Source organism: Colobus angolensis, unplaced genomic scaffold (assembly GCF_000951035.1).
Source record: "Colobus angolensis palliatus isolate OR3802 unplaced genomic scaffold, Cang.pa_1.0 Scaffold249, whole genome shotgun sequence".
Taxonomy (NCBI): domain Eukaryota; kingdom Metazoa; phylum Chordata; class Mammalia; order Primates; family Cercopithecidae; genus Colobus; species Colobus angolensis.
Window position 1 is genome coordinate 3,839,007 of NW_012115699.1, and position 24,165 is coordinate 3,863,171.

At 32.7% G+C, this 24,165-nt stretch overlaps 1 protein-coding gene across 2 annotated transcripts in view; it reads right to left on the reverse strand.

Annotated features, from left to right (window-relative positions):
- LRRTM4 (leucine rich repeat transmembrane neuronal 4) overlaps positions 1-23,819 on the reverse strand; it is a 768,419-nt gene extending 744,600 nt beyond the window's left edge. Inside the window, exons 1-3 of one of the 2 annotated variants that reach the window (XM_011946123.1) lie at positions 23,552-23,819; positions 23,118-23,268; positions 19,780-21,326 (exon numbers count right to left, since the gene is read on the reverse strand). In XM_011946123.1, coding sequence (XP_011801513.1) covers positions 19,780-21,326; positions 23,118-23,121 — 1,551 coding nt within the window. In that variant the 5' untranslated portion in view covers positions 23,122-23,268; positions 23,552-23,819. The remainder of the gene's footprint in view (positions 1-19,779; positions 21,327-23,117; positions 23,269-23,551) is intronic. The other variant, XM_011946124.1, reaches the window with a different exon arrangement.
- Between the last annotated feature and the right edge of the window lie 346 nt (positions 23,820-24,165).

A 24,165-nucleotide genomic window follows, 5' to 3' on the forward strand; every position in this document is an offset into this window, starting at 1 on the left:
CATTGCTTCACCATATCCAAAATTATTTAAGCCTATAGTATTACTATTTTGGCAACACATTATTTTTCCCATCCTGTAAGGACTATTATTGTTTTGTCTGCTAACCTGTCAGTCCTTCAAGTTCAACATGGGAAGCGTATCATCCACGTCATCAACAAAATCCTAATGCCACTTTGTTAAATGCCTGAACATAGAAATTCTCTGAATTTAGAAGTTTGTGTCAGTTTACTTTAAAGATACCTACAAATCTCTACATAGATTACTCCTTGCTCTCTACATATGACATCCACCTCCTGAAGTTTCAGAATTGCAAGTGAACCTTCCTTGGCTGTAGAAATGTATTTTTAGCCTCTCCAAGACCAGATTTTATGCACTATATTAATAATCCTCAACCATGGGTGATTTTGCTTTTGCTTCCCCACAGGGTTAATGGGAAATATCTGCAGACACTGTTGGTTGTCACGATTGGCATGTGGACACTGATGTTGGTATCTATGAGTAGAGCCCAGGCATTTTTATCACAATGCTCAGGACGGACCTCAGCCCCCACCAATTTCCTGGTCCGAAATGTCAATAGTGTAGAACTTGAGAAACCCTTTAATAGATACTTTCCTACTTCAGGAGTTTTGTTTATTTGTTTGTTTGGTTTTGTCCAGAAATGTGCCAATGGGAAGAAGAACTGCCTTAGCATTTATAAGTCCCTAAGGTTACATTTTCCTGGTCCCAGTTCTCTATGCACTTACCTGACCCTGCCCAGCTACACCAGGTGTCAATCTCGTCTCTGAGATGCAAAGATATTAAGGTATGACAGGAATAAAGAATTCAAAATAAGCTTCATTAGCTCCCTAGTTCTGCAATGATTTTAGTTCCTCACTCTATCTTTGCTAAACTGAAATGAACAACATGTGAATCACAAAGACTGCTGTCAATTATTTGAAGTCCAGAGTCAGTCACCCTAACTAGATGAACCACAAAAAAGCTATGACTAAGCCCATTTTATCTGTCCGGCGTAGTGTTAAAATGCTGAATGCTTTCATAGACATTATGCAAGCTGTAAGTTTCCATGGTCCCTGAAAGTTAATAATCTTTATTTATATATGCTGCTTTGTGTACCATCTATGTTACTTACCTCTCCTTCCCTGGAAGGCACATGAGTTTGTCTAGGCTTGATTAAATGCAACCCATGGTAAAATTTAAACAGAGCACTTTCCTAAAAATTTGCCCTTAAAGCACATGGTTACTTTGACTTTCTTGTACTTGTCATTCCAGAAATTATAAGATCTAGTAGAGCCAAATAGGAGATACCAAAGAAAAAAAGTGATATTTCTTTTTATAGCTTAGCATGTCTAATTCTATTTCCCCAGGATAAAGACATTCTCAGTTGAGGATAGCTGCCAGGCCACTTTACTGCAGTCTCTTCCTGCAGAAGAGTCTTACTATCAGTTGTAAACAGTCTTCCATCACTTTGAATGCTCCATGTTCTTGGACCGAATGACCCACAGTAACGCTTTTCCTCCTCAGAATTATTGTGGAGGTGAGAGAGGAGAAAGTTGTTAAGCATTCTCACAGCTTCCTAATTAATCAACATCATTTCAGAAGTTTGATTTAAAAAAATGTGAATTTGAACAATGGATGGTGTTCAGGGAATAATGGAAAAAAAATAAAAATGTATTATTTATTGAGCTAAAAAATAGCACAATTGGACTTAATATTTGGCATATTGTTTCTGGTTGTAATAAGTGCATTAAACATACAACCATACAAACAAACATATCTGTATTACAGAAGATCAAAAATCAGAAAATATTTAAAAAGAAAACATTATATTCATATTAGAAATAAATCATAAAATAATCTGTAATATATTTAAAAATAAATTTTCTCCTGTATGCATAACATTGTAGTATTCGCCTGCACACTTGACTTATAAATAAAAATCAACATAAGTAAATAGAGCCTTACCATATTTCAAAATGAAAGATTAAGAATTTAAAAGATAATCATTCACTCCAGATTATTTTAAAAAAATAACGCAATTCCAATTAAATGTATCAAAGACACTTTATTAGGGTACTGACATAATAATTCTAAAGTTCTTCTCAATATCCTAAACATCTCACTTGTCTACCACTAGAGAATCATTTTAATAAATTAAAAACAAAGAGGTAGATCTTTATTTACTGTAATGAGAAAATGTCCAAGATATATTGAGTGAAACAAATAATTCCAGAAGCATACAAACAGAATTTAGATCAGTATAGCTAGTATAATATTTTTTGAGAAGAAAATATTCATTCATATAAGTACAGAAAGTATCCAGAGGAAAACAGAACAAAGAGTTAACAATGATTTATTTCTAGAATATGGTTCTGGAGAGGATAAAAGGCAATAGAAGACAAGATAGTGGGAAAGAACCACTCCTATCAATATAATTATATATAATTTTATATATGTATATATATCATTTTATAACTAAATATAAAAACTGGATGAAAATAATACCCCAAATATATTTTTAAACAAGAGTAATTAAACAGAATTTAATCTTTTAGATTAAGCAGTATGCCAAAAGCACCAGTAAGATAAAAATTTTAATAGAAGCACAGCTGTTTTCATATATATTTGTATATATATGTATATATAAATGAATTGAAGTATCACTATAAATTGTTAATCATTAAGTATATCAGAAATGACATAAGTGCAAACATTCATATATATTTGTATATATGAAAACATATATATGAATACATAGTCCATACGCATAACATATAAATAGAATGCATAAAATGTTAATGTATGTATCCATAAGTAACTACTTAATGATTTACAATTTAAACATAAAATTTTGTAGTTGTAATTAAGTGACATGAAATTGGGGAACTAGATAAAATGCTTGACAATAAAAAGTTAGTTGAATTAATGCAAATAAAAAGCATGAGACTATTAGAAGAAAATAAAGTGAAAAGTTATTTACTATTTTTGTCAGAGAATCTTTGTACCATACAATAAAGACAGAAACAATAAAATAAAATATAGAATAATCTATATATAAATGAAATTAATTTTCTAATCACACAATCAAATCCCACCTAAGAGAAATAAAAGCCAAATGGCAAGCTCTGAACAATTTACAATGTTTATAGAAGCTAAAGGATTAATAAACTACTTAAAATACATTATAAGTTAATAAAATTATGAACAGGCAAAGAAAATGAACATAAAATACAGAAATTAAAATATACAAATGTCAAATGTAAGAAATTATATGTGTCACTAGTAATCACACTGAGGGTGAATATTAATAGAACAATAAAATATCATTTGATCTCAATTAGAACAAATCGCTGCAAAAAAATTTAAATGTTGAGGTGAGAAAATGATTTGAAATATCACTATAAATTGCTAATCATTAAGTGTATCAGAAATGACATAAGTGCAAACATTATCATCCTAAATTTGCTTTTCCTGAAAATACTGAAAACACTACCAAAAGAGAATTGGAACCCATGTAAAATAAATTAATATTATTCACTAACTAAAAATATATGTAGACGAATGCTTACTGTTATATAAAGATGTTCACAAGACAGTAAGCAAAAATGGCAGACTATAAGCAATTTGCTTACATTATTATTTTTGTGTAATAAAAATGCATACACAATTGTTTTAGAAAAAAGATCATAAAAGTTACATAAATTTTTTAAATTTTTGCTCTTACATATTTTATCATTTTGAACATAAACATGTCATAAAATGGCATATCAATGAACAAAAGTATGAGAGAAAAATTTTATATTAAAAAACTGGGCCACACAAAACTCTTTACCATAAAGTTAATCTATAGTGTTGAACTTTAGTGATATAAATTTATAAATATTTTGAAATAAAAATGTATAAAGAAGCTTTTCAAGGAAGATATCTAATTATTTTTAAAAGCCAGAAATTTTTTTAAAAAGTAAAATTCGGGAATGTAATTATTTATTCTTTCAGTAAGTATTTATTAAGCTTTTATTGTATATAAGACATGGAGTGAGGCACTGGAATTATAAAGTCCAAAAAAAAAAAGTCGTATGTTACCTTCTGCTGGGTAAATTAGATCAAGTAGTATTGGCAGACATTAATCAAATCATTATGAAAAAGAAGGGATTATCTCAACTTGGGTACATCTCAGATGGGTGAGCAAGAATAGAGCAAGGTGGTTTGACTATACAAAGATATCTGCAATGGCTTCCTGAGGAGCTGGTGAATGGGAATTCATTACATGGAGGTGAATGGTAATCTAGGGTCAGACTTACATCAAAACATTGTCAAAGGAGGGAGGATGCAAATAAGAGGAAAGCAAAATAAAGCAAGTGCTGAGAGTAGAGTCATCCATGATCGGAGATTGTAGAGCAAAGACAATGTAAAATGAAAATCTGTGAAGGCAGGGCCAGGTCATTCAGGTATTTTTTTTTTTAGCTTATATTTTGGTTCTCATTCTATCAACAATAGGACTCCACTAAATTGCTTTAAATAAATAAAGGAGGATGTAACATGATCCACCTTTGTTTTGAAAGCTGCACCTTACCTGTAGTAGAGAAAGAAATTCAATGGAACAAGAATCGAATTAAGGAGACTAAATAGGACAAAAATTATCACTAGTAAAGATGGAAAGACATGAATGAATTTGAGATATATTTAGGAGGTAAAATCAATAAGACTCCAAGATAGCTTGCTTATGGAGTATGAGGGTGAGGATAGCTTTAAAGATAATTCCTGAGATTCTGATTTGTCAAAAGGGATAGCTTCATTCACAAAACAAGAAATACCAGGAAGAAAAACATGTGGAGAAAAGATATTGGCTTACTTTTGGAAATTAGTTTAAGATGTCTCAGATATCTGAATTCAGGTGTCAAGTAAGAAGCTGGTATATATTTATACATGTGGGGAACTCAGAGAAGAGGTCAAGCAACAGAGAAATAACATGTTTATTTTAGTGAATAAATGGTAGTGTATTCTGTGTGTGTAAATGAGATCAGAAAGAAAGGGGGAGAGAGAGAGAGAGAGAGAGAGAGAGAGAGAGAGAGATACTATGATGGAATAAGAGAAGACCACAAGGGTGTATCCATAAGAAAAACATAAAACTCGGTAGAGGAATTTTAACTTACAAAGATATGGAAAAGGTGCATGATTAAATGAAAAATGAATGAACCCATGTATAGAAGTCAAGGGAGGAAAACATTCAAAGAAAGAAAAAAGGCCAACTGTTAAATATTATTGAGATATCAAAGTAAAGCAAAGAATTGTTGTTTAAATTATAAAATTTGGTGATAATGAAGTCAGTGGCAACTTAGAGCTGTTTGGATGGCATAGTGGGCTCTAATGCCACATGATAGTAGGCTGAAGGACTTAGCTATTGATGGGGAAAAGTAGACTGGGGTAGAAGCTTTTGTAAAGATTTTCTATGAAAGGGAAGTATAAGACAGAGCAGTAATGGAGGAGAATTTAAAGTTATAGGAAAATTCTCTCCTCTTCTCTCTCTCTCTCCCCCCTTTCTTGAGTGGGAATACTCAAGTATGTTTAAAATCCTGTAAAAATGATATAGATTCAGGTCAGGAAACTCTAACACACAAGCTAAATCCAACCTGCCACCACTTTTTGTAAATAGGTTTTACTGGGACACAAATGTACTCATCCTTTACATATTTTCTATAGCTTTTCGTACTATAGTGACAAAGTAGTTATGACATCGACCATATGGCCCATAAAGTCTAAAATATTGTATGTCTTACTATTTGTAGAAATAGTTTGCTGCCTTCTGATCCAGATCAAATAAATAATTTGACTACATAAAAAAGTGAAAGGTAACTGAGAAGGTAAAATTACTTAATGTCAGAGAGTATTGGATGGAGGAATCATACAGACATTGGCAGTATTATACCCCGGGAAGTAGAATATTGATATAATTTCCTTTAATTTGAAGGTAATTCTCCACTAGTTCTTTGAAAAAAGTCAATAAATCTGTAGATCTTTAGCCATTATAAACAAGAATCAATTAATGAAACAGAACTTTAAGGCATTTACAATCTTAGGGAAAAATTACATCTAATGATCTAACAATTTTATTCTGTTTATAAGAATACGGACTCAAGGAGCTAACATCCCTTATTTATAGTTTGTAATGCAGTGGTCTATAGTAATTGAATGAACAAATATATGACTAGAGAAGATGTTTAAGGATAATTATTACATAAACAATTTGCTATACATGCTAAATTTTCAATGAAATGTGGATTTTATAAGAAACTGTAGTTTAACATTCTGCTTCACAGACATAAAAGAAAAATCTGACTAAAATTTATAATTTTTTCTAAGCATTATATCCAAAAGGGGTTCTACAAAGGCAAATTTTCATGAATATTTTCTATGTTTCAAGAGAAAACAATTTCTATATTACTTCAATGATTTTAGAGCTAGAAAATGACAAATTATTGAATATAACTCGATTAATAAAGAACATAATATTGAGATCTCTTTATTTAAGAGATAATTGTAAATTACAAATCATAATGAGCTCAATATGAGCTGATCTGGAAAAGAATATAATGAAAGAACAACCACAATTTATTCCAGAAATACAAATCACATTTAATATTATGAAATAATATATAAAAAATTCATAAAATCAAAAACCAAAGTATAGGGAAAAAGATATTCCTCACCAAAAAGAAAAGCTAGAAATTTATTCAATAAATTTAGTGTCTGTCCTAATAATTGTTAATTTTTATAAATGAGACTATACGATAATTGTGATAAATAAGATTTTGCTATAAAACAGTGTTTTCCTAGTTTAAAAATAGCACTGAGTCCAGTGTTACCACATATTCGTATAGGTACACAATATATTTTTGTTGAATAAATATATGAAGTGGACCAAAATACAGCAGTCAAATTAAAGTTAGAAACAAAAAAAGTTGCTCCAAATCACCACAGTCATATAATGGCATTCTAGAAGATTTCCTCATCATATGTAGAAGTATCATAAATAAGAAATGTAACTATTTAAAAAGAGAAGATAAACACTTTGTTTTGCAAAATTATTTTTGAACTTTTTTTTTTAAATTATTATACTAAAATGAACGGATATATTCAAAATATGGATGCCTATAAATATGGACACAAATACATGTGCCTTATCATATCTGTATTAGAATTTTAAAATGAATCAAATGAACACTCTTTAAAGGGGACACAGAAAGGAATGACATAAATCAAGCTCTATAACAATACTTTTTATAATATTTCCTTTTGAAAGATGTAGAGATTCAATTATTTCCAAATTGATTCATAGATTCACATAATTCTAGTCAAAATACCAAATACATGTGTTCAGGGAAGAGAGAGAGATGCAAAAACCTCATTTCAAATAGAAATGGTAAAGAAAAAACATGACAATTCTTTTTTAGTAGATGTGGAATTTAGTGGTTGGAGCAAGAATACTTATTTATAAAATGTAAAATATATTGTAAACTATAATAGCATTTGAAAATATGGTTCTTACATTGTAAAAAGGAGTGAATTCTTGAGTGGAATATAGAAAGCACAAAAATGACCTGGATATATTAAAATTTTACATTATTATTAAGTAATATATACAGAGAGAATTATAATGTTTTAGCAGGAAAAAAACTAGTTCTCTATTTTACATGAATACGCTAAAGTATGTTTCAGATAGGTTAAGAATTAAATGTAAAAATAAACCTATAGAGGAAATTATTAAAATATAGTAAATATTTAGCATACACAGGATGAGAAAGACATTTTTAAAGTAAAGCAATGTAAGAAAACATAATGAATAACGTTACTATTGTTGACCTCAAAGACTGTTTATATTCCACATTTCAAAATAAGAAATCCAGTAACACAAAATGCGAAAAAAAGGTTCTACTACACTAACGTCAAACATGTAAACATTACATGCTAAAAAATAACCTGTCAAATTGTTTAAAAAAGAGATAATAAATAATGTTAGGGGTATACGTGGAAAAATGGAAACTCCTACACAATGCATGTGGTAAGATAAAAAATATAAAAAGTTATGTTTTTGAGAGAGTAATTTTGGCAATGTGTTAAGTAGATTACATTTTTTATTCTTTCTGGCCTTGTATTTTCTTTTGTAGGAATCTATCAATATGATGAGGTAATTTAAGACATTTTTGTGACAGTGAAATGAACCATTGCAAATGTTCAACAAAAAAGGGAGGCATAAGTAAAAAAATGACACATCTTAGGAATATACTTTCAAAAATTATGTTTTTAAAAACATTCCTATTCATAATAAAATGTGAACTTTAAAGTAATACTATGCAATCATATACATACAGTTTCTAATACGAAATTAATTTTCTCTAATAGCCACAGTCACATACCTGTGCATATGATAGAATTTATGTGCCAGAATTTTTAAAGTATTATCTCTGCATAGCGGGACTTGTTGATAATTATTCTGATTATTTTTATAAATAACTTTATGTTTTCAGTATTTTCTTAAAAAGCATTCATTTACTTTGTAACTAGAAAATAATGGAAATTAAAATGTATCATGTTAATCCACAAAATTATACTTGTTCATATATCAGAATAACCTGTATCTTTCTAATTGTTTAGTATAATTAGAGTAGAAATAGTCAAACATTTTAGGATAAAATCATATATTTGCTTATATAATTAATTATATAATCTGTTTCAATACATTTTTAGTAAAAAAAAACTCAGTGAGAAAGAGAATGAATGCCATCTTCTTTCTAGCCCAAGGATTCCTTGTCAATCTTCATGTTTTGTTGGAGAATCATATACACATTCCAAAGGAAGACTTTATACCAAAGGTAAAGGGGCAACACATTGGAATGCTGATTTTAAATCATCTCTTATCCTCCAGTTATTTGGGAAAAGCCACACTGTGAGTTGTCAGAGAACCAAAGAGATTATGATTTGCAAAAGTTAAAAATTTATATTTAAATTTTAAATTCCCTTACCTCTCAAGTTGCAAGATTGCCATCTAAGCAACATTTCTCAGAAATTAAAAAAAAAGAAAAAAGAACAGAAATTCTAATTAGAAGACTACACGCCATGTCCCAAAGGTGAGAGAGGAAAAAGTGGTTGAGAATATTTGTTCTCTGTGGTTCAGAAGTTACAGAGCAAACAGCTACTATCAAATTGGAATCCCTAAATGCAATGAACAAAATGGAATTCCAGAGTGGCATGGACCTGGTGTCAGAACTTAATCGCCAAAGACAAGGTGAGCATGGTTACCATGATGATAGCAAAGTCAAAGCAGTGATCAGAATACCTTGACTCAAAAAGATCTATGATGCTGACTAGTGGATCATGGTGTCCCTAGAAGAGAGGTACGTAGAAATCCATTAAATTCGTACTTGATATGCATAAGTGGAAGAGTTCTAGCTCAAGTGAACAGAAGTCTAATTTGAATCACCAAAAGAGTCATGATCCCATAATCAATTCCCAGACTTGAGTCAGTTTACAGACCCAGAATCCACTGAATGAAAAGGCAGACAGGTCCCCTTGAGGAAAGACCCTGCTATACTACGAAAAATGTATGCTGTTAAACTTTCCCCCAGCCTTCTCCAGCGAGATCTATAACTATTTTCTAAGGTGACTGTGTATTGGGGAATGTGAAGTAATCAGATTTTTGGGGGATTACTCCACACAAACCCTGAAGTGACACTAATTTCTTGGAGATCCCAAACATCCCTGTGATCCTCCAGTCAGAGTAAGGGCTCGTGGAGGACAACTGATTAACGCAATTTTAACTCCGATCCATCTCACAGGGAGAACCCAAACCATGTTATTTCCCTAGTTCTATAGTACATAATCAAAATAGATATACTCAACAACTGGCAGAATCCCCTCATTGGAATAATTATGCTTTACCAATCATAAAGAAAATCATTTGTTTCCTCAAGCAAATGTAACATTACTATTTTGTCTTTATGGGGTTTGTTTGCGTTTTTTGTTGGTTTTTTTTTTGTCAGTGGTGCCCTCTCTTACTTCTAGCACACAATCATATCATGAGAAATATTCCACTGAAAAACTTAGAAAGAAATGTGACTCAGTTTAAAATATATTTCACTATGGGGACAATAAGAAGAATGATGCAATATGTATTTCTACAAATATAAGAGCTTATACTTAACCAATATAAATACTTATATAAAAATTATTAAATTATATATAACACACATATATATGCCCTAGAGCCATATCAATTCTTCTTTAAATCACTTACTAATAACTTCTGAATTCAAAAGGAATATTTAATGTATTGCTGAAAACTCCCACTTGTCATGTGTGATGCATAAACACCTGGGGAATGAAAAACTGTTTCTAAGGCTGGCCACAGTGGCTCACACCTGTAATCCCAGCACTTTGGGAAGCCAGGGCGGACAGATCACCTGAGGTCAGAAGTTCAAGACCAGCCTGGCCAACATGGTGAAACCCTGTCTCTACTAAAAATACAAAAACTAGTCAGGCATGGTAGCACATGCCTGGAATCCCAGCTACTCAGGAGGCTGAGGCAGGACAATCGCTTGAACCCGGGAGGTGGAGATTTCAGTGAGCTGAGATGGCACAATTGCAGTCTAGCCTGGGCAACAGAGTGAGACTCTGTATCAAAAAAAAAAAAAAAAGCCAAAAAACAAACAAACAAACTGTTCTGCTTGTTAAAATGAACTGAAGTATGGTATCTGATAAGATCGGGAATTTATAAATTGTTTCTCTAACTCCTTTCTTCTTTAGACATAGTAACAACAAAATAATTATAAATGCTGCTTTCTTTGCAAGGTGAATAAAATGTTCGGTCAAGGGAGTTTTTTACAAATCCTGGGGTATTATTAAATATTGCCAGCTCTGGTACCCAAACTAAATTACAGCTCAGACAAGGGACAGAAAGGTCATGTTTATTATTCACTTTAGTAAAAATGTAACCACAACACTTGTTTCTACATCAGGGAGTATTATAACCATCATTGTAACTAATAATAACAATGAAAATAATACAGCTACATTGTATTTTGCATTTTTCAGTAAACAGTAGGGCTTATGGTTAATAATCATTCATATTTACACTGAAGCTTTTTATGGCGGAGTTCAGAGTGGTTTTTGAATAGTACCTCATTAATCATTTCAACAAGTTACTTGGAAAGTTATTATCCTAGTTCAATAGATGAAAATATTATATCACAGAAAGGTCAGATATATATTTACTTGTCCAATATTAAAGAAGTAAAGTGAGTCCACTTCAAATCTAAGACCTCTTTTTCACCCCTTGATCTAACCACTGGACCAAGGCAATATTTGTCCATGTTGTGGTTTGACCATCAACCTAAAGTACTTCGAGGCTGACCTCTCTGCTATTACTTTTACAGAGCTATAAACAGGGAAGAAAATATCATTTTTTTCATCTATGGTGACCATACTAAAAAAGACTCAAACCTAATTAATGTGTATTTCCATTGTTTCTTTAAGTCTTATTAGGAACAACTGACAAAAGTGGTATCAATTTACGACTGTAAATATCAAAGCACTTAATAGTGAAATGAATGCATCATGATGAAATTTATGATGAAACAAACAAACATATTTTTAAGGTGTCATTTGAAAATAAATGTATTTAATATGAGTCAGTGAAAGGAAACAAGGAATCAACTTTTAATAATTTAACACCTCAAATATTTAGATCTTCAAGAGCAAGTGAAAGAATGTATGTATCAGTTAATGTGGCTTGAGGAAGGAGGGAAGAATTGAAATGCAAATTTAAAATTTATACCCAAAGACTGTTTCTATTTGTCTCAATAAAATCATCACAATTTCAAGGCTTTACCTAATGACATTTTATTTTAAGAGAAGGCAACTGAACAACAATTGTTGTACTTTGAAAATGAAAAATATACAGTGAATACGAATTAAGTAGCACTGTCCTTTCAAAATAAAAGAACACTTGCAGGCATTTTTTTCTATATTTTTTGCTACTCCAAAATTAGTGTCTATGTAATTTTGCTTTAAGTTTAAAAATTTAGCCCAAATAGAATGAAATCATAACTCTATATATTCCTATTTTGAAGCATATATTGCTTATTTAGATCCTAAAAATATAGTGAATTCTCTTAAACAACTCATCCATGTTTATCTTAGTTTGTCTGCTTTGTTAAAAATTTATTCATTTTTTGGTTTTAAATCAATGATATTTGAAGACCTGACCCATTAAAATGTAAGTAAAAGTAAAAATTATGTGTCATAAGTTTTGACATTATAGTTACCCTACACCTGACCATTGTATTTTAAAACCTGCAGTCAAAATGTTTACTATACCTTAATTACTTCTGCTAGAAGAACTTGTGTTTAAAAAAAAAATGGAAAAAGTGATTCTTCTTGCTAGATGTAATGATTGTATTTTTCCACTTTTCTCTGAGGTCTGCATTCAGTAAACAAAGAGATGAAAAACTAGGTAAAGAAGACAACATACCTTACAAGTTATGATGTGTAGACATCCCAAAATTTGGAAAACAGTCATACCAAATTGAGGCAATGAGAGAGGAAATAAAAAAATTCTGTCATCAAATTTCTTTTTATGTATCTTCCACAAATATTTGAGACAATTCATATAAACTGGATAAGTTAGTATAGAACTGTGTTTATTAAAAAGTAATTATCTGTCTGTATTCAAAAGCAATACCATCTGTATTTAATATACATATTAATATCTTAGAAATATTTATAGAAGATACATGAGTGTTTAATTGTATATAGCTGTTTAAATGAAATATTTCAAAGTTACTTTGATATATTTTATTTCATTAATATGACATTAAACTATTAGTATATTTTATTTCCATGTACAAACAATAATGCTAAATGCCATAACCTTATTGAGTTATATATTTGCTCATATGCATTTATTTTAAGCACATTTGCTAACTTATTTCAAGCAAGTTTGCTAACTTATTTTAAGCAAATACTTAATAAGGTTATGGTATTTATTATTATTGTTGTATATGGAAATAAAATATACTAATAGTTTAATGTTTGTGTTCAGGGTTTTCCTTTTAATCATGCTTCCTCATTTTTTTTTTCTGAATTTCTCACATTTTCACCATTATTAAATATTTTATTAATATGTATCAGCTTTGCTGTCATTTCATTGCCCAAACTTATGTTTGCAATATTATAATGTATAGATTTGACTTAAGGTCAAACTTTATGACATTAAATCAAATGACTTTGCTATCATTTCATTCCCCAAACTTAAGTTTACAAAACTTATGTAAGTATAAATTTAAGGTCTTACCTTTCATATATTTTTATTTGTAAGTTTTAGAGACAGCCCCTAAGTTTTGCCCAGGTTGGAGCACAGAGGCTATTCATAGGCTCAAACACTGCTCAGGACAACCTAGAACTTTTGGCCTTAAGCAATCTTACTACCTTAGCCTCACAAGTAACTAGGACTATAGGTGTACCATATTACCTGGCCTCCCTTGTAAAGGACTAATTTTCCGTGGTTATGTTTGTTTAGACTTTAACTTCTCTTGACAGTGAAAGCATTATTTTTAAACTCTTTAGCAGGAGTTTAAATACAGTCTTTGAACTTATCTAGCAGCTTCTAGCAGATGTTTATTTAAAAAACCAATTGTTTGATACCTTAGGAAATATTGTGCTTTTTTTCTCAACCTTTCCTACCTTACAGTTACAATTTGAATGGCTTATGGAGTGCATGAGAAAAATAGTCCTGTAATTTCTTTTTCCTTTCATGAATATTGAGATTTTATTAAACTGACTCAGTGAATGATGGTTCTTCTGGTACTATAAAAAGCAATTTTAATTTTTAAAATATATTCAATATCACTTCATGCTTTTCCCTGATCAAAAGACATACTAGTTTTTCAAAACTCTCAGTGTCTAGTGATATACAGGTTGCTTCTGCTTCACTTTGATTTAGTGAATCATGAAACTCTAGAGACATGAAAATTCAGATGAGTCACCAAATCCCCAGTGAAAATGTTACTGAGCAACTCTTAAAGCATAAAACTATCTCTAAATGCAATTCCTGAGAAGAACTAGGGATGATTACATTTTATAAACACAGAAAGGTCTCACGAAGGAAATTCTGGCATCCTGTGGATATTATTGGGGTGTGTCAAAAGCTACACATTCCTAAGACCATAGACTTCTCAGCTTGGAGTCTGAGAGAGCGATCATTTATTAAAACCTTGTCGGTGAGATGCTAATACAAACTACTTCCAGAAAAAAAAAAAAGAAAGGGTCATTTATTGTCAGTTTAAAATCTTTCCTAAATTAGCTATGTCGGTCTTTTTTTTGGCAGCTGTCACTCTTCACCACTACCATTTGTGAATTCTAATGAAAACTCTATTCACAAATAGATTTTAATTGGACCTAATTCAGACAATCAATTTTTTAAAAAAGCAGACAGTTTTAAGTGCTTTCAAAATATCTAGTTACTTAGCAGAATTTCAAAGACATATGTGTGTGGGAGTGTGCACTCATGTGCTCACGTGTTTGTATGTGTGGGGTACATATTTTCCCCTAAAGCATAAAGAAATTGTGTGGCTGCTCACCTGGGCACCCCAGTTTTTAGTAACTCAAGAAGCTCTTTCTTTTCTCGTTGACAAATGAATGTAAGTAGCTCAGTCTTTTTCTCCATAGCTCATCCTGCTTTTTTAGTTCTGAGAATGACCATTGAGATTTTACAAATTTTATGCTAATCTGAGAATTGCTTTGTGTTGGGAAACACTGCGCCAGCTGAGTCACTCCTTTGAGCGATGCGTCACAGAGAAATGAAGTGACAAGTCTAAAGTAACACAAAAAATGGCAATATGTAGTATAAATACAGACTTGACTGTATGTTATATTTTGTTTTTTAAAAAAGAATTTTAGACTACATAGATGTAAGATACTTATAATTTATATTTTGCTTATTTATTTATTTTGAGATGGAGTCTTGCTCTGTTGCCCAGGCAGCAGTGCAGTAGTGTGATCTTGCACTGCATCCTCACCTCCTGGGTTCAAGTAATTCTCTTGCCTCATCCTCCCTATTTACTGGGATTGTAGGCATGCATCACCATGACCAGCTAATTTTTGTTATTTTCAGTAGAGACAGGTTTTCACCATGTTGGCCAGACTGGTCTCAAACTCTTGACCTCAAGTAATCCACCCTCCTTGGCCTCCCAAAGTACTGGGATTACAGGCACGAGTCACCGCGCCTGACGATACTTAAAATTTTTAGATATTTTTATACTTAAAAATTTATAAAAATATTTTATACTTAAAATTTTTAGATACATTTACCTTAAGGACCATATTCCTAACTAAAAAAAATCTTGGTAATTTTGACCTCAAATTTTTGTTACTAATAATTTCAATTGTAGTAACAAAATTTAATTAATTTTGATGGACATTAATTCTGATGGAAAAATGTTTATATTCTGTCTCTCAATACACACACACACACAAACACACACATATATACAGACATACATACATGGATAAACTCATATACAAACATACACATATTCTATTTAATATACAAATACAGTTTCAATTATAACATTGTATCATGACACAGTTGTAGTCAGCCACCTAAATAGTTTGTTTTCTATAGCTTTATGTTGATAAACCATTAATTAAACTTAAGGTAACTGGGTCTGTTTTCCTTAGAATCGTCTTTGTACATACATTTCGCTTAGTAGTCCTTGGAAATTCACTTAGCACACCGCAAAATATCAAATATCTAAAGTGTGAGAATAAGTTAATGGTCTACTGTATGCCAATTGTTTGAACCTGACCTAACATAGTCAATAAATATAAGTTGTTAGAAATGGTTTATACCACCCTCTGCATAACAGTGAAAGAAATTATATAACCCGAACTGAAAACCAGTATTTTTTTAAAATTTTGCTCAATTTTGAAGAAAGTAATGAAAATATTAAATATTTGGAAAATATACACCTATAATGTTACCTTTACTGCTATTTTCCTAATAGCAGCACTGTTAGCACTATGGGATCATTAAACTTTATATTTCAATTACTTAACTATTGAAACATTTTGGATGGAGAGACTCTTTAGAGACTACATTCATTCATTTTAAGTTTTTACCAATTTAATTTTTTTAAATGTACAAACCACACTACAAATGTTCTTTCTTGTCCTGTATTCACATTGTCTAATATATAAAGGCCCTTGTTATTTTCAGTTGATGAAACAAATTCTAGAAGAACTAGAAATTCAAAACTTTGTTCTTTAAAATTTCGAAGGGAAAATTTGATATGAAGAATGAAGCAACTTTATAGCCCTGATCATATTTTTTAATGAGATAACATTATGCCAAGCTACACGAGCTATTTTTAAAAGTAAATATTTGCATTTTGTCTATTTATAGTAACACCTTACAGTTTTAGGAAAAGCTGTATCATTTTGGCTTTAAATTCTCTTTTCTGAGTACATATTGAGGACAAAGTGAATGATTCAGTTCAACCAAGCACACTGATCCACTCAAAGTATGATGATTGAGATGTATGTATCCCTTATACTTGTGCTATATGTCATATTAACTACTCATAACTATCTACTCTATTTCTCTTTTATAGATATGAACAATTTTTACTGCCCAAATTATTAAAATATTATCCCTCATTTTATCAGTATGGTATGTGCACATGGACTTTTCAGAATTAAAAGTTGCAAAACATAGAGACAAAATTATTCAATTTGAAAATTGCATGCTATATTTGTATGGAAGTTCACAAACACCAATCTAATCAATAATCTCAATTTAAAAAAAAAATCCTCTCAAAAAAAACAAACAAAATGGATCTTGTAACCATATTTAGCTAATGGTAACTGAATATAAAGTTTGGAAAGTAGAATTTTAAATTTAATGCAATTTTTATTTCTTCAAGGCACTATCTTAGAAAATTAGCATTTGGTGCTAAGTTTCCCAATTAAATATTTATGGCTTTATTGGGTAGAGTTTGGTGTTTTGAATATTTTTTTAAAAAAAACCTACCTCACAAAAATGTCTTATAAATATATTAAGCTTCTCTGCTAAACTAGTGATATATGAGACTTATGAAACAATGCCAGGTTAAAATTCAGCATACTTCTACTATTCCAAAAACATTGTAAACTTAGGCAAATCACTGCCCTCTCTTGACTCTATTTTGTAGAGAAATTTTGTCCAAAGGAATATTTCTCAACAGGAGAAATTTTACTCTGAGTGACAAAGAAGCAGGAAGTAATTAGGACTTTCTGTATAACAATTTCTAAGAGTTTGCTTTTCCTCATTGTTTATATCTACCTATAACTGTAATACAGCAAACATTCTGTCCAAAAATGGGGTGACCCCTGCAATGGTTGCTTTTGTATGTTTTTGTTTTAAAACAAGCTGAAATTCATTTAAATGTAGTTTTATAGCACCCCCCCATCCTAAATGGACATATGATCTTAAATGTAGAGCCTTCTAATTTCCATGTTTTAGGCCACAGAAAGTTTGAGCTACTTCAGTAAGGATTCCATTTTGACTCAACAGAATTATTACAATATTTAATTACATTCTTCATTATTTAATGCCTTAACAACACATTCATTTTCAACAATATTAGGGCAATTTTGTGACATTAAATGCCAATCTATATAACACATACAATATCAAAATCTGTTTTTAAACACACGTTTTAATTAAATGAACCATCTTTTAAATTTGTTTCTATCATGGTAATGCCTAGGGTTTTTGATGCAATAATCTGTGAAACTTAAGATCTCTGGAAAAGTTTTAGAACCCCGGTTCTCAAGTCCTGGTTCTTTAAGAATGCTTCTTTCTTCTTGGTGATTCTTAAAAATAAAAATCAGCATTCTACTCCAAAAGTCAAGAGAAAATGAATTAATGCATCTAGATTTTTCTTTTCTTTTTATGTTACCAGCCTTTAAGAGGATCACAAAATATAAGGAGAACCCAGAATAAAATATGATGAACTTGTGTTACTAATATTCAAGTATATTGTATAATTGTGGGCCTGCAATAAAAACATCAAGCCTTGTTAGACTTTTATAGAAAATCTTTTATTCTCTTTAATTTTTAAGGGCAATTGCTTATACAGTTTCCTTTTAGGAATTTATTATCTGGGATTACTTCTCTTATTTTCAATGATACACAAAAAAGGCGAAAATGAACTCTTTGAAGAACAGTTCAATAGTCCAAATTGTACTGAGTTAGAGATTATTTCAGATTCAGTGCTTTGTCTGAAAACATTTTCATTAGCATTTGCAGTTAGGACTACGGAAAAATTGGAGTATACACTATCAAAGAGCAAATTATATTTTCCAACTGTTAACTAGCATTAGAAAGGGCAACATCTTTAAATACTCATTAAAACTGTCTTTTGAAAGAGTAATCATCTAAAATCAGATACTAAAACATTATATTCCCAAACTTTAACCTCTCTTCACTAGTTTCTTCCAGCAACAAGGCCTTGGTAGTCAATCTTTGCACATAATGATCAACTTTACCAAGAAAAGAACAATTTACATCCTGTATTATTTATTGACAAGTTTGAAATTTGTGACTATGTGTCTACTCATTAACATGTTCCTGTAAGTGATCTTTAAAATTAAATAATCAGAAACCGGGTCCAAATTTATTCTTATAAAAACAAAAATAATATAACATGGAAGGTACACCTTTATTTGAGGCTGTTACAGAAAGGGAGAATACCCAGAACTCAAACCTCTCTCCTTTTATTTATGAATATTTGTATCACTCACTTCTGAATAAGTTTAACAAGAATACATATCATTTCTTTTGGGGATGACAGCAATACTGACAAACAGTCCTTGCTATGACTGCCATTTTGTTATTGCTAAATCATCCACAAAATTATGACCTGATTTTAGTTACCAGGGACAAAGCCAAAGCATGGAATTGAAGTTTCATTCTGATTAAACACAAATAGCCAGTGCATAAAAACCTTTTAAATCAGATCTATAACCCAGTAATTAAAAAACAAAACAAAACAAAACAAAAAAAATAGGAAGGAAGAAAAAGTAAGGAAAGGAAAGAGTGAAAGAAAGTAGGAAAGAAGGAAAAAAAAATAAAAGACACCTTAGGAGCCTGATACAATTACACAGCAGGCCTCTGACATTCTCTATGCTGGTATAATAACTAAATGGCAAGTAACACGGGTGTAAGATCCCTGTTGCATGCTTTCATTCAAACTAAAAATTTACAACAAAATCAACCCTTGGGAAAATTGCTCTTTGGTTTAAATCTTCATTACCTTCTGGAATTTTGGTAAACTCACTTTATTTTTAAATTAAGCTGGCCCCTCTTCTTTACTCCATTACAAAAGTCAAACACCAAGAACCAGACAGAAATTTCAGAACGAAAAGAGTTTTGTTTGTATGTGTGTTTTTAAGTCCAACCCCTGTATACAAATTGTTAAAAAGCAGATGTTTTAACATAGTGCTTTATTCCAACTTATCCTTGAATGAACTTCCTTCAAGTTTCAACCATTAAAAAAAAAAAAAAAAAAAAAAAGCAGTCAATTTCCTGGTGGTTGTAATTTAATTAAGTAACCTTTCATACTGAGCAAAACCCAAAAGCAAAAGGGTCATTAATCTTTCTAGTGATTAGAGACACCTCTAGGGCTTCAAACATTTACCTCTCCTTCCCCGCAGTAGAAATGCTTTTAGGAGGATCATGGTTCATACCTCACATTCCCTGGAGCCAGAGATGGTATATGTGCAGGGCCCAGATCCATTAACCGATATATCCATGGTCTCAGAGTTTGTAGGCTTGTAGTCCACATAATACTCCTGTAAAGGGGAATTCATTTGTCTTTCAGACTCTCTGGCCTTTTTCCGCCGCCTCTTCATAAGAGAGTGTTGCTGGAGTTGTTTCATGCTGGCTGGGTAGCGTTTCCAAGACACATAGATCACCAAGAGGATCATGGCCACTGACAGAAAGAGAGCCACACTCCCTGCAATAATTTTGTGAAATGAAACATGCTCATACTCTTGCTCTGTGCCAGGAATCTGAAACCCTGGGGAAGGGCTTGGTGTTTCAAAGGTGGGTTGGGCGACGTCAGGTTTGAAGATGGTAGGTTTAGGGATAATCAGAGGTTTCTGGGGAGTTTGGGGCACCAGGTGTGATCTTTCTGTGTTGACCACCTGGACTTCAGAACAGATATTGTATGTTTCCACTGCATCACTAACCTTTTCACCCTGGATGTGCTTAGGTCCTGCACATATCATGGTGCTTTCCTTATTTCCTTTGAAATTCTTAAGCCAATAAAATAAAGGACAAATGCTCCGACTGCATTCCCACATATTTCCAGACAAGGTGATGGATATTAATGATATCCACGCATTGACAGTTTCCTGTGAGATGTTGGTGAGCTTGTTGGAATCCAAATTCAATTTTTGTAAATTGGGGAGGCATTTAAATGTGCCCGGCTCAATTCCTTGAATGTCATTCCCTGATAAATCCAAGTTGTGTAAGGAACTCCAAGTCCATGTCAAACCTTGGCTAATGGAGCGAATCCTGTTCCATTGTAAGTAAATTGAGCGGAGGTTGAAGAGACGTGGAAAATGAGCAAAGTTGATCTTGGAAAACTGGTTGTGCTCCAGGTGGAGCTCCTTTAACTTCAAGAGGCCAGCAAATGCATTTCGGGACAAGCTGCGCAGACGATTGTAACCCAAATCCAAAAAATCAAGATTCCGACAGTCTTGAAAAACTCTTATGGGTACAGTCTTTAGTGAGTTAGATCTCAAATGCAAAATGATGAGTTTCCGAAGGCCTTTAAATTGTTCAGATTGCAATGTCTGAAGCTTATTGTAGGAGAGGTCCAGATTGCGGAGATTGGGAACTGGGTGAAATGTTTTATTGTGCAGATAAGTAATTTTGTTGGAGCTTAGAATTAATTCTTTCAGTCTACGGATCCCTTGAAATGCATCTTCATCCACTGAGCTAATGTAATTATGGTCAAGATAAAGCCATATAAGCTGGTTAAGGCCGGCAAACTGATTGGATTTGAGCTTCTGAATGCTGTTGAACCTTAATGATAAGCCTTGTGACCCTCCAGAAATGTTCTCAGGGATATCTGCGAAAGCATGAGACTCACAGTACACAATTTTGCCATCACATCTGCAGTTCTTTGGGCAAGCTCTCTGAGCCCCCGTGAGCATAACAAGCAGCAGGGTAGGAAGTAGCACCAGCACCACACTCATGCCTTTCAGCTGCGTAATTAAATGGAAACCTACGATATTAAAAAAAAGACAGATGCACATTGTGAAGCTATTAAAATAAATCACCGCCGGTTTACCAATAACAGGGGCATTTCCTCTACTGTAGGAATGGGACAGTTGATTTAAGGAAAATGCATTAACATTTCGAGCATTATTTTCTTCAGTGTTGCATGTTTGCTGCTTAGGTTTCACTTTTTCTTCCTTGATCTTCCAATCACCACAGTCCCATAGAACTAAGAAAAGCCTTTTTGAGTTTCAGGAGTTCCTACTTATTTCAACATTGAAAAGCACAGAGCCTTTCTCACCACTGAATGCTGACATTTTAATAACAATAATATTTGGCTAGCCACTGTATTGAACGACAGTACCAAAAGGAAGTATACGATGTACTCTGGTAAGGTCAAAAATGTGACATAGTAAACCTGGTACCTGTACGTCTTTCCTAGTTGAGCAAACAGGCTGTGATTTGGCAAAAGAGCTTCAGTAAGCTGTCAAGGTAACCCAAGTTTGCCCTGCCTGAATCGTGTACTTATTGTATAATAGGATCGCAATGTGTGAGCTCTGGAAAAACAGCATTGAGACTAGTATAGGCAGCCAATGAAGCATTGGATGAAGACAAATAACAGTACAAGGTGCTCTCAAGTTGTTAATAAGCATAGATTATTGCATACTGTGGCTCCCTGCCCAATGATACAGGAGCTAAGACATCTAAATACTCATAACAGAGAACACTCCAAAGTTAAGACTGTCAAAATTCTTACTATTTGCCTAAAAAGCAAAAAATATTGTGTAGTGTTACTTTGTCATTATTTTAAACAGAGTTGCTTTTGCAAATTCGAAGGATAAACAAGGAAAGAAGCAGCCAACTACTATTTTTCTCCACATCACCTTGATCTCTGCTCAATTCTCACTGACTTTTTTCTCCCCAACCTCAATTAACTTCAGAAAGCCTGCAAAGTTACAATCTATTGGCACTTACACTGCATTTCCAAGTCATTGCATGTTAAGGGACTTCTTTCCTCTATCAACAGTAGATTTATTATTTCTTAATGGAGAGAAAAAAAAGAAACAACTACCATGTGTTGCAGTTTTTTTTCCTTAAATTTTTAAAATTTTAACCAAGAGGCAATCAACCATATCCCTGATCTAAAACTCATCCTTCTTCTAAATTTTTTTTTTTTTTTTTTAATTTAAAACCCGATCTTGCTGTCTGTCCTCTTGCCAGCTACAGACTCATTGAAATACATTCCAGCTCTTCCAGACAGGAGAAAGGGGGGGAAAAAAGCCAGTCACACTTGAAAAAATAAGACTGGCAAATGACTGCTGGAAATTCGGAAGCTGTGTTCAGAATCCAGCTTCAAAGATAAAACAAGCCCTCGTGCAACCTCTGATAAAGTAAGGACCCCACCCCTACACACACGCAGCAAAGTGTTAATAGTCATGACAGCTACCAGAAACATAAGCCTCGTTAATATTATCAAGAAATAGAAGCAAACACAGTATTTATCTCATGCTCAATTCCCAAGCTGTGGATGCGCAGACAGCAGAGACAGTCTTAAAGATATTTCTCTAGAGTCTGTTTAAGTTCGTGTTGTGCATTTACAGATAAAAAAAAAACAAAAACACTGCAAAAAGGAAAATGATCTAAAAATATAATAGCAAGTATAGTGAATCAACGGGCAAACTCAAAGGCTGCTGCTCTTTGCCTGTTTCCCCGTCTTTTATCTGCTAATGCCACGACTGAGGATAGGAAGCCAAGAGGATCAGCTTTGCTCAGAAGGAAACAACAAAAGTTCACTTACCCATCCTTTGTCATCCAAAAACGTTTCCCCCCTCTCTCAGCTTTCTTCTTATTTGGTCTCTTGTGCAGAAACCACCACCACCTTCATGACACAGTGCGGCTGTCATTCACACCATTCTGATCCCGCATGTGAGCTAGTAGCCCCATACAAACTTCCCCGAGAGGACAGGCAAAAAAAAAAAAAAATACATATATATATACATATATATATATATATAAAAATTAGCACAGGGTGGGATGGTGGGGGGGCAGGGAAAAGGAAGCCGTTGAGGGGATAGAGAGGGGGGAGGGCCTCTAGGCTCTGAGGACCATTGTGTAATTCACCAGAGACCCATCAGCAGTAATTGGCAATCTGTGCAAAAGAGCTACAGCCCATCTCGGAGGTAACCAACTTCTCCGTAAAAAGAGAGGAAAAAAAGAAAATCTTCAGAATACCTGGCATTCCTTATTGTGCTGGCTTTTGCCATTCCCAGATAAAGCAATTCATCCTCTGGATTTTCAGTTCTTGAAGCAAGTAGGCCTCCTGTGCTGTATGAGACCCCAGTTTAAAAGCTATGCAGGCTAGGTTTATCCATTTAGCTGGTCAGGTTTAAAGTGTTTTGTAGCTGTGCTGAGAGGCAGCCCTTGTCTAATTCAGAAGGCTTTCCAGAGACTGATGATGCTCAGAGCTTGTTGGTGCTAATGCTTGAGTTTGTGATACACTGAGTGCCCTCCGCTGGAGAAAACAGATTGCACATTAAAGACGGGAACAAGTGAGCCTGTCAGTGGTGTGCAGCCTTCCCTTGCTCAGAAAGGGAAATTAAAGGCACAGAATCACTATTTTTTTCTCTCCAATAATTTAAAAGGTTTATGCCAAGGAGTTCCTTTTAGTTATACCAAATATTAAGTAAAATACCGTTTCTCTAAATGCTATGCAATTAATAATTTTTCAAAGTTGCCATGACCTGAATTTTGTTTTTTCTGTACATGTCACTGGAGATGTATCATCTTTTGCAAATGACAGAAATCGTTGAAATTTAAGTTTTATTCACTGTTGCTGTTGGTTTGTT